Here is a 12,113-nt window from a genome sequence, read left to right on the forward strand (position 1 = left end):
GCAGCTTTACGTCACCGCCCCCCTGCTGCCGCTGCGAGGCGCAGTTCATCTCCAACGAGCCTTATATGGAAAACACCTGGCTGTCGCCTGATCAAAGAGCTGATTGGCTCTTAGTTTTGACAGTAAAAACACCACGTGTTGTAGAAAGTCACAACTTTCTGTGTAATGTAAGATTTAACACTAGGTTGTAGATATTAGTCTCATGTTGTGCAATGGAGGTTTCATCTGTTAACAAACACATCTTGTGTGGTTGATAATAATAATAATTATAATAATGAAGGTTATTTATATAGCACTTATCTAAATGAGTGCTCATTATGTGCTTTATAAGGAGGACATAAAAATAATAAAGGATAGAATCCAATGACAGATACACGCACATTTCCACATAGATTTACAAACAAATATAAATATAACTGAATGTGGTCTGCAGATCAGATCTAACAGGATGTAACCTTTTCTGTGACTTCCTGTAAATTCAGTGAAGGCTGCTGCAAACTGCAAACCACAGCTTTTAGTCACTGCCCTGTTGCTGCCACCTGATCTCATCTACTCTCCAACGAGCAGAGTTAAAGAGCAGTCGGATCCTCTGAACACCGAGGTTGTCTTTTCCTAAGTCCTCATGAATTCTCCTTCTCATCTTTCCTCGACTTCATGACCGCAGCCGACGAGGAAGAGATGAGCAGCTTCTTCTTCTTCTAGTGTTTCCTCGACACATGAAGGTGGAAAGTGTCTGTAAGTTGACCTGAAGTGAGTTCAACAGGTGAGAATCCAACCAGAGGAATCTGGAAATGTTTGATCATCAGGATCACTTTGATCACATCGTGCTGTATCACCGTTTAACTGCTTCTCGATGCTGATTGGCTGTTTCAAAATATCTCTTTGAAATATTCTGTAGAATTTCTATCTGATTTGAAGCACAATGATTTTAGAGAGATTTACATGTGATGTTGTTTGTGTTTCTGGAGTAGAATCAACAGCAGTTTGATTGTAATCTGAGTTCACATCAGTGAAAAATGCAGCAAGTGTCTGATCTGGTCTGACAGCTTGGATTAACTTGACTGAGGTTTATTTTTAACTGTTAAGACTCAAGAGTACGACGGAGTATCAGGGCCACAATGAGGAAACAAATAAATCTGAGATTACGAGAATAAAAACATTATATTACAAGAATAAAGTCATAAGTTTACGATAAAAAAGTCAGAATATTATAAAGTAATAATTTAAGTGTTATTTTAGAGGAGAAATAGAGCAGCGTGAGGAACGTGGAGCATCTTGTGAAATAATACTTTAGTTTAGGTTTCACAAATAACAAAATACTTCCTCTTTTGGCACATCAGCACCACATTATCATCAGTATCAGGACCTGGAAAAGATTGTGCAATAGCGAGAGTGATGATTCAATAGTGATTAAGTCACATGAGGTATACCAAGCTATAAAGACGCTGTCTGTTAATAAAGCAGGTGGCATAGATCATATTACGGCTGAGCACCTTAAATATGCCAGTCCGAGGATAGCTCCTCTCCTTGCTATGTGTTTTACTGGTTTTATGATCCATGGTGTCTTACCAGACTCCATGTTGTCTGTCCTGTTAGTTCCAGTAATTAAGGACAAGACTGGTAAAGGAGGCAGTCTAGATAACTACAGGCCCATTGCTTTAGCCAGCATACTGTCAAAAGTCTTAGAAAGAATCCTGCTGGATAGATTAAATTAGTTTATTAACTCCACAGACAACCAGTTTGGATTTAAAGCTAAACACGGCACTGACCTGTGTATAATATGCATTAAAGGAAACTGTAAACAAATATGGAGGTAAAAATTCATCAGTTCTTATGTGTTTTATTGATGCTTCTAAAGCTTTTGATCGTGTTAATCATAGAAAGTTGTTTATAAAATTGAGTCAAAGAGGGGTGCCCAAATACATTGTGAGAATCCTGGCTTACTGGTATGCTCACCAGACTGTGCAAGTAAAATGGGGCAACAGTGTCTCAGCCCCATTTGGGGTTAGCAATGGAGTCAGACAAGGGGGAATTTTGTCCCCAGAACTTTTTAATTTATTTATTGATGATCTCTCCAAATAGAAACCTCAGTAGAATCTCACCATGGCAGAGAGGAGAGCAGCGGTGAAGGAAACAGCAGAGCCCGACTTCCTGCAGTTTAATGATCTGGCCTGTGAGGCGGTCGGTGGGAAGGTGAGTCACTGTAACATACAAGCAGAAATACATTCAGATAGATTGATTAACTAATGCACACATAATAATGAGGAAAACAACAACCAGCACCTAAAGACATTTAATCCAGATATGTGCACAGATATTTTAATAATGTAAAATATAATATCATGCAGCTGTTTGTCTGATTCTATGTGACATTATTAGATAGTTCATACTGATGCATCAGTAGCTGCTGGAGCTCGTTTAATATACAGTTAGTTTAGTCCAGTGGTTCCCAACCTAGAGGTCAGCCTGCTTCATGTTTCTAGTGTTTGTGCTAAGCTCAGCTAACCGGCTGTACTTACATACTTACCGTACAGACATGAGAGTGAATAGACTCCTTTTCTGTTAGTAAACATGGTGAGGTGTTTTGGAGGCGGAGCGTTAAGTGGAGGCAGAATTATTCTCTGAACACGTTAGTTATCTAGATTGTCTGATTGAAACTGACAAGCTAGCTAGCTAACGTCTGGTCTCCTCCCAGTGAAGTCGTCTCCTAACGGCGAGGAGTGAGGCAGAGGGACCGTGACCCAGCGCTGTCCGCAGTCAACGGCTCACGGCTGCGGTTAGCAGAAGGCTAAATATTAGCAACATTTACTCGCTAGAGCCTCAAATCACAATTTGTCATCTCTAATGTCTGTGATATCTGGATTCTGGCACCCAACATCATAGCAAGATGACATTTTAGATGTGTAACTTTAGCCCACTGCTAGTGTTAGCCTCCAGTCTTTCCTTTGTTTTGCCTCCAGCTAACACCGTGACCTCATCATGACGTTGACATAAAAAGGGTCTATAGGCCTACTTTCCTGTAAAATGCATGTAATAGACTGGAAATAAGTGAGTCACAACATGTTAGCCATTGTATGAATCTCCTGTTCCCTCAGAAAACAGGCCTGTAATTAATCTTCACATGGATATTACACAATTAAGCAGGACTTGCATATTGTCTAATTTAGAACTTTCCTTTAAGTGGCTGATTGTCAGTAAATATGTGCAGCGAACAGAAGACGTTTTTCATACTGATTATTCTGTGCTTTCATTAAATGGTTATAAAAAAATATGAATTGTTGTGTCTTGGCAGAGAGGAAAGATGGAGACACCTAAAGAGGCCCTCTTGAGAACTTTGAAAGATTTAGGAGGCGAAGATTTTAGAGAATTCAAGTGGTACCTGCAGCAGTCAGAGGTCCTAGAAGGCTTCCCAGCAATCCCAAAGAGTGAACTGGAGACGGCTGAAAGAGTGGTCACAGTGGATCAGATGTTCCTGACCTACAGTATAAACACTATTAACGTGACAAAATTCGTTTTAGTGAAGATGAACCAGAATGATCTTGTGGAGAAATTATCAAAAATCATCTCAGAACCTGCAGGTAAGTTATGGTATGAATTTACAAAAAGGATGTAACAAAGATCAAACTTGCATGTTACGAAGACGTCAACAAACACTAGCTTTGTAGCTAGTATCTCCCTTAAGGTTAGACACATGTCTTGTGTTGCACTGTTGGTTACAGAACAAGCTACCAAACAAACATCCACCAGAGAAAAAAAAGATTTGAAAGTGTCTCAGAGAACGAAAAGCAGTGAAACAAAGGCAGACAATCCTGTTTCTGCTGCCTCTACTGGTTCAAATGTACACACACTGATAACAATATTAATTCCCTCTGTAATTTAGTCATACACCCTCTGGTTTCTTTGGAGACCAGGGAGGTCATGGATGCATGACTTTAATGCAAAACACATCAGTTGTTGTTAAGGATAATAATTAATTTTAGGGGACCTAGTTATCAAATGAGCTGAATAGATGCCATAAATACAGAAATGTGTATAGTTGTTAGAAAACGAGTTCATGACTTACATTCACTGTAACAACCCCTCATTGATTTCATCTTTGTTTTATTCATTCAGGGATTCTTGCTGAGTGCCAGCGAACACTGAAAAATAACTTACAAAAGAGGTTCCAGTATGTGTTTGAGAAAATCACAAAAGCAGGAAGTTCTAAACTTCTGAATCAGATCTACACAGAGATCTACATCTCAATGGAAGAGACTGGAGAGGTCAACATGGAACATGAAGTCAGACAGATTGAAACAGCATCCAGGAAACGAGACAGACCAGAAACAACAATCAGATGTGAAGACATCTTTAAACTCTCACCTGGAAGTGATGAACCAATCAGAACAGTGATGACAAAGGGAGTGGCTGGCATTGGGAAAACAGTCTTAACACAGAAGTTCACTCTGGACTGGGCTGAAGACAAAGCCAACCAGGACATACAGTTCACATTTCCATTCACTTTCAGAGAGCTGAATGTGCTGAAAGAGAAGAAGTACAGCTTGGTGGAACTTGTTCATCACTTCTTTACTGAAACCAAAGCAGCAGGAATCTGCAGGTTTGAAGAGTTCCCGGTCGTGTTCATCTTTGACGGTCTGGATGAGTGTCGACTTCCTCTGGACTTCATCAACAATGAGATCCTGACTGATGTTACAGAGTCCACCTCAGTGGATGTGCTGCTGACAAACCTCATCAAGGGGAATCTGCTACGCTCGGCTCGCCTCTGGATAACCACACGACCTGCAGCAGCCAATCAGATCCCTCCTGAGTGTGTTGGCATGGTGACAGAGGTCAGAGGGTTCACCGACCCACAGAAGGAGGAGTACTTCAGGAAGAGGTTCAGAGATGAGGAGCAGGCTGGAAGAATCATCTCCCACATCAAGACATCGCGAAGCCTCCACATCATGTGCCACATCCCGGTCTTCTGCTGGATCACTGCTACGGTTCTGGAGGAGGTGTTGAAGACCAGAGAGGGAGGAGAGCTGCCCAAGACCCTGACTGAGATGTACATCCACTTCCTGGTGGTTCAGTCCAAACAGAAGAACGTCAAGTATCATGGAAAATGTGAGAGAGATCCACACTGGAGTCCAGAGAGCAGGGAGATGATCGAGTCTCTGGGGAAACTGGCATTTGAGCAGCTGCAGAAAGGCAACCTTATCTTCTATGAATCTGACCTGAAAGAGTGTCGCATCGATATCAGAGCAGCCTCAGTGTACTCAGGAGTGTTCACACAGATCTTTAAAGAGGAGAGTGGACTGTACCAGGACACGGTGTTCTGCTTCGTCCATCTGAGTGTTCAGGAGTTCCTGGCTGCTCTTCACGTCCATCTGACATTCATCAACTCCGGTGTCAATCTGATGGCAGAAGCAACATGGTGGTCTAAAGTATTTAGAGGGCAACCTAAACTAACACATCTCTACCAGAGTGCTGTGGACAAGGCCTTACAGAGTCGCAACGGACACCTGGACTTGTTCCTCCGCTTCCTCCTGGGTCTTTCACTAGAGACCAATCAGACTCTCCTACAAGGTCTGCTGACACAGACAGGAAGTAGCTCACAGATCAACCAGAAAGCTGTAAAGTACATCAAGAAGAAGATCAATGAGAATCTGTCACCAGAGAAAAGCATCAATCTGTTCCACTGTCTGAATGAACTGAATGATGGTTCTCTAGTGGAGGAGATCCAACAGTCCCTGAGATCAGGACGTCTCTCCACGGATGAACTGTCTCCTGCTCAGTGGTCAGCTCTGGGCTTCATCTTACTGTCATCAGATAAAGATCTGGATGTGTTCGACCTGAAGAAATACTCTAGTTCAGAGGAGGCTCTTCTGAGGCTGCTGCCAGTGGTCAAAGCCTCCAACAAAGCTCTGTAGGTGGAGAAATAACTGGAAGAATCAATATCAAATAGGTGTAAAAAGCAAAAGATGTCAAGTAAAACATTTGCTTGTGTTTATTTTTGATTCCTCTTCAGGCTGAGTGGCTGTAACCTTTCAAAGAGAAGCTGTGAAGCACTGTCTTCAGTTCTCAGCTCCCAGTCCTGTAGTCTGAGAGAGCTGGACCTGAGTAACAACGACCTGCAGAATTCCGGAGTGAAGCTGTTGTCTGCTGGACTGAAGAGTACACAATGTACACTGGAAACTCTCAGGTCAGGATACAGCTGTTTGTTATCAGTTGAGCATTTAAATGCTGCTTTACAGTCAGGTAAATGATGATGTAATATCTGTCGTAGTTATCATGTTAATGTGATATTCTACAACATTGTGGTCATGACCTTTTCCTAACTCCAGGCTGTCAGACTGTCGGGTCACAGAGGCAGGCTGTGCTTCTCTGGCCTCAGCTCTGCGGTCCGAATCCTCCCATCTGAGAGAGCTGGACCTGAGTAACAACGACCTACGGAATTCAGGAGTGAAGGCGCTCTCTGCTGGACTGCAGGATCCACACTGTACACTGAAAACTCTCAGGTCAGGATACAGCTGTTTGTTATAAGTTAAGCATTTAAATGCTGCTTTACAGTCAGATTAATGATGATGTAATATCTATAGTAGTTATCATGTTAATGTGATATTCTACAACATTGTGGTCATGACCTTTTCCTAACTCCAGGCTGTCAGACTGTCGGGTCACAGAGGCAGGCTGTGCCTCTCTGGCCTCAGCTCTGTGGTCCGAATCCTCCCATCTGAGAGAGTTGGACCTGAGTAACAACGACCTGCAGGATTCAGGAGTGAAGCCGCTGTGTGTTGGACTGAAGAGTCCACACTGTGCACTGGAAACTCTTAGGTCAGGATACAACTTTTTGTTGGACTGCAGGATCCACACTGTATACTGGAAACTCTCAGGTCAGGATTCAATAATTTAAAACCCAACGGACATAGGTTATTTTGGCCCAAAACAGCAGATTTTAGTTACTTACAGTTTGAACACTCAAGTTGGCGCTGGCAGGAAGTCCTGGTCAGCCTCATCTAACCCTTATCGTTGAGGAATTAGTCCTGCTTAATTGTTGGTAGTTATTTAGGCGCTTTTTCTGAGGGATAGGGCTAGGTCTTAACAGGTTAAAATGCTGACCATTTCAATACTGCTTTAGTTTGAAGTTTTCTGAAGTATCCCATTTCTTTAGGATTTTACTGATGATGTGAGAGCAGCTATGACTTTAGAGCAGATTGTCTGTTAATTGTAGGGTTGGTAGTTTCATCCCTGGTTCTTTCTGGCCACATGCCAAAATGTTCTGATGCACAGTACAGTAGTTTTTTTTTATTGCTGACTTTGTTCTTCAGTCCTTGAACACCAGGGTCTTCTTTGAGTATTGCAACCAATTGATTGGGGAACTTCAAATAGATGATTAAGTGGGTAATCTGTTTGTGTTGATGACTAGTGCTTGACCATTTTGACAGGTTGTCAGGCTGTATGATCACAAAGGATGGCTATGCTTCTCTGGCCTCAGCGCTGAGTTCCAACCCCTCCCATCTGAGAGAGCTGGACCTGAGCTACAATCATCCAGGAGACTCAGGGGTGAAGCTGCTGTCTGCTGGAGTGGAGGATCCACACTGGAGACTGGAGACTCTCAAGTACAACAAAAGATAACACACTGCTTCTCTGTTAAGCTGAGCATACACTGTACGATTTTAGACACTTTGTTGTATAATTCCTACTGCCACTGTACGAGTAGATTGTTTGCGATGTAAAGCCAAAGCTCATGATTTATGTGCTCACACTGTATGGTTCGATCGTCAGCCACGACCTGAGTGCTCACACTGTACTGTCCGATCGTCAGCCACAACCCTAAGTGCTCACATTGTATGGTCTGATCGTCAGCCACGACCTGAGTGCTCACACTGTTCTGTCCCGTCGTCCCCTGAGGGCCGTTCTGGCTGTTGACAGTTGTCAATAAAGATTTGTTTGAAAGCTCCGAGGCAGGTAAAGTTTGTTTGCTAGCAGAGGTCTGTACGGGTCACGATGCTAACAAAGCAGAAATGTGCTGCCTTGATCATCTGTGCCATCCTGTCTGCTGAAACATCTAAAAAATGAAGGCACCGGCGTATATGGAGTCACAGGTAGCTGTGAAGAGGTGGACAGTATGGTTTGTCCGTTTTGCAGAGAGAATTGGAGGTAAGCTACGTTTTACTATATCTATTGTACATTGTTATCTTGATAGCTTCGCTCTGATTACTGTAAGAAAAGTAGAAAAAAGGCGCTGACGTTGGGGAATCGGCTCTTGGCTCTGCTTCAACCGTGTGAGAGCCTGTGGACGGCCGACCGAAATTTCTGACATGTCAGAAATTCATCCGACTGTCCGACGGCCAGTCAGGAGGAGTTAATCGGTCCTCGGTCCCCCCTGTACACTGCACGGCAAACGACACCTGACAAAGCTGAAATCTGGTCTGACTCTAAAATTAATCATGCGGCTCAAAATTTGGGCCAGAAACAGGCTTAAATCGTACAGTGTATGCCCAGCTTTAGACTGACAAACTGTGTCATGTTAGATGGAAAATCACTTGAGCGAAATGTTCCTGTATTTATAATCAAAGAGAACATGCAGCCTGTTCTTATTCCCAGGGTGTGTTTATTTACAATTACGTGTTTACTGCGAGCAAAAAGTGATGCTGAGGGGTCTGACAAAGCGTCAGTATGTGACGAGTTGGGATGAGAACGTGTTGGACTATTTCAATACAGTCTCACGACAGTTCGTCAAATAGTCATGAAATTTAATCTTTTATATTCGTCTACAAAGTCTTCAATTTCCCTTTTTTCCGTGACGCTTAGCACGACTTTCAACAACCTATTTTTCGTGCGTTTTCTTACTAATGTCCAGCAACAAGTGACGCAAGTGTCAATTTCCACTCCAGTCTTTTCAAAATAAAACTACTTAGTTAGGTTTAGGAAAAGATCACAGTTTGGGTTCAAATATGTCCGGAAGAGCTGTAACTTAAGTACAAGTAGGAAGTTACGTGACAAATAAATCAACGTTGACTTCTGGTTTCACACGGGACATGATGAACAGCGGTCTACTGGGGAAAGTCTGGTGTTTTTTGACCCACCCATCCATCCTGACCTCTTACCTACGCGGCATTCGCCGTTCTTTATACTTCCTGGTTCACAATTACGTGGATTACATACGAGTTGATTTCATTCTGACCATCACAAAAAAAAAATTAAATTCGTGTCTATGTACACGAATCAATACATTAAATTTCATGAGTATTTCACGAGCTGCTGTGTGACTGGGCTGGATGTGCTGGTCTGACTGTGTTTGTTCTTCCAGGGTGGACCATGATGAACAGCAGAGGTTAAAACCTGGTGTGAGGAAGTGTAAGTCAGTTAATACTATTTTGTGATATTTCTTCATTTAAACCCTACAGACAATAGTCAATAATAATAATAACAATAATAATAATAGGGCTGTCAAAGTTAACACAATAATAACGCCTTAAGGCAAATTTGTTTTAAAGCCACTAATTTCTTAAAAGCTAGAGTGAAGATACTGGTATCATATGAAACTAATAAACCTGATGAATCCATCGGTACCAACCATGTCATACTAGCTTGTAGTGAAGGAGGTCAAATAACCCTCCAAACTTACACTAAATTTTGACGAGGAAAAACTGTCATGGCCATTTTCAAAGGGGTCCCTTGACCTCTGACCTCAAGATATGTGAATGTAAATGGGTTCTATGGGTACCCATGAGTCTCCCCTTTACAGACATGCCCACTTTATGATAATCACATGCAGTTTGGGGCAAGTCATAGTCAAGTCAGCACACTGACACACTGACAGCTGTTGATGCCTGTTGGGCTGCAGTTTGCCATGTTATGATTGGAGCATATTGTTTATGCTAAATGCAGTACCTGTGAGGGTTTCTGGACAATATCTGTCATTGTTTTGTGTTGTTAATTGATTTCCAATAATAAATATATACATACATTTGCATAAAGCAGCATATTTGTCCACTCCCATGTTGATAAGAGTATTAAATACTTGATAAATCTCCCTTTAAGGGACATTTTTTAAGGTACATGATTAACTATATTGATCTACTGACAGTCCTAAACAATAATAATAATAATAATAATAATTGTATTTATATTTCACTCTTCAAGCTTAAGCACAAAGTGCTTACCAAGTTTTAAAAAAAAATAAATGTTTATAATCTTCATAGGCTATACAATATTTGGTAACACTTCATTTTACAGGTCCGCAAATTTCATGGTAATTAGGTGATAAGTAGAAGTTAACCTATTTGAAATTTCTTTGGAATTACTGCCAAATTACCCCAATATTTACCTCAAAATTTATCAAAAAATTACTTTATTATAAACATTATTTAATTATTATATTCCCAATAGCTGGTAATTTATTTAATACATTTCCAGGAAAAGAATACAAAGTTAATTGATGTGCTTTATTTCCATGTCTGCTGATGAATAGATAATAATTAGCAAATAACTTAATTGAAATGTCTTAAAAACCTCCCTGAATCATGACATCAGCTACCAGGTTACATCTGTGTAGACAATAAGTCACAATGGTGAGATTTGTGTCTGATCAGAAGTGTCTTGTATTAGTTTTCCACCTCCGATGAAGAGCATCGCACAGCCGCTTCTCAAGCATGAAGGCCCTATTTTAACCATTATATGCTATTATAGCATATAATTATTAAATAATGTTTTTAATAAAGTAATTTTAGATAAACTTTGAGGTAAATATTTGGGTAATATGGCAGTAATTCCAAAGAAATTTCAAACAGGTTACTTATTAATTATCACCTAATTGCTATGAAATTTGCGGACCTGTAAAATGAAGTGTTACCAATATTTTTAAAGTGTTTAAATAACAATCTATAACTTCATAGAAATTATTAACATATTAATAAACAAACAAAACCCAACAGTTGTATTAGCTGATAAACTGCTGCCTTATTGTGTCTTTTTGTCGTTCAGGTTTACGTGAACTCTTAATGGACTGAACAAGACGTTCACACTGGACAGAAAGATGCTGCCCAGTGATTCTAAGGAATATGACGACTGTGCTCTGATGCTGTGTAGAGATGGTCTGACTGGTCGCTGTTACTGGGAGATGGAGTGGAGAGGAGGGGTTTATGTAGCAGTGACTTACAGAGGAGGCCACTTCAGAGAAGATGATAACGACTCGTATGGAAGGAATGATCAGTCCTGGAGTCTGGAATGTTCAGAGCTTCGTTTCTCTGTTTGGCACAATGATAGAGAAACACACATCCCCTCCTCTTCCTCCTCTTCCTCTTCCTCCTTGTCTTCCTCCTCTTCCTCTTCCTCCTCTTCCTCCTCTGGTAGAGTAGCAGTGTATGTGGACTATCCTGCTGGCACTCTGTCCTTCTACAGAGTCTCCTCTGACACACGGATCCACCTCCACACCTTCAACACCACGTTCACTGAACCTCTTTATCCTGGGTTTGCAGTAGGTGTTCTTCCTGGAGTCATAACATGTTCTTCAGTGTCTCTGCGTTCTCTGTAGGAGCCCTGATGAAAAAGAAGTTTATTCAAGTGTGCTAGTAGTATACTTCTGTTAAGACTGGCCCACATTAAAAGATTTTTCAAATCTTAACAGATTTTGAAAATGTGAGAGAACCCACACATAACGACATGTTCTGTTAAATTAAACAGTTTTGTTCCTGTAGTGTGTGGAGAGCAATGATTTGACCAAAACAGCCACCACACACTAACAGATTCATACGATAACGTTTCCTGTCCGTGACAGAGTTAGCATGCAGCTTTAGCCGTGATGTCTAGCTCTGCTTCTCCTGCAACGTGTGAAACCCAAAGTGTTTCCGTACTTTACTGGATGTGTAGTGTTTACCACTTTGGATTTAACATGTGAGGGTGCAGGTCGTTTCCACGTGGACGCTCCGCTGTTTTCTACTTTGTCGTTTTGGCTCGCTGCGGTTTCATCATGTGCACTATCACACACAAACAACTTAAATTGATAATATTACTATATCTGGGTGTTTCTGCAACTTTACAAAACAATATGAATTTTGTATGTAATACATGAACAGGTACACAAAGTTACATCTAGTCGTCAGGATTTTAATCTGTAACATGTTTATTCT

The 12,113-nt window shown here is 41.2% G+C and overlaps 1 protein-coding gene across 2 annotated transcripts; it reads left to right on the forward strand.

The window, feature by feature from the left end:
• The first annotated feature begins 566 nt into the window (after positions 1 to 566).
• On the forward strand, positions 567 to 11,139 carry LOC141756525 (protein NLRC3-like). 2 transcript variants are annotated; one of them, XM_074616334.1, is made up of 10 exons: positions 567 to 763; positions 2,083 to 2,193; positions 3,293 to 3,578; positions 4,114 to 5,905; positions 6,008 to 6,181; positions 6,324 to 6,497; positions 6,640 to 6,813; positions 7,425 to 7,598; positions 9,293 to 9,339; positions 10,969 to 11,139. In XM_074616334.1, exons 2-10 carry the CDS (start codon positions 2,104 to 2,106, stop codon positions 10,992 to 10,994), a joined length of 2,937 nt encoding a protein of 978 aa, XP_074472435.1. In that variant the 5' UTR covers positions 567 to 763; positions 2,083 to 2,103; the 3' UTR covers positions 10,995 to 11,139. The 2 variants fall into 2 exon arrangements, with proteins under 2 accessions (XP_074472435.1, XP_074472436.1); XM_074616335.1 differs by lacking the exon at positions 6,640 to 6,813.
• The last annotated feature ends 974 nt before the right edge of the window (positions 11,140 to 12,113 follow it).

Source organism: Sebastes fasciatus, chromosome 18 (genome assembly GCF_043250625.1).
Source record: "Sebastes fasciatus isolate fSebFas1 chromosome 18, fSebFas1.pri, whole genome shotgun sequence".
In the NCBI taxonomy this organism is placed as follows: domain Eukaryota; kingdom Metazoa; phylum Chordata; class Actinopteri; order Perciformes; family Sebastidae; genus Sebastes; species Sebastes fasciatus.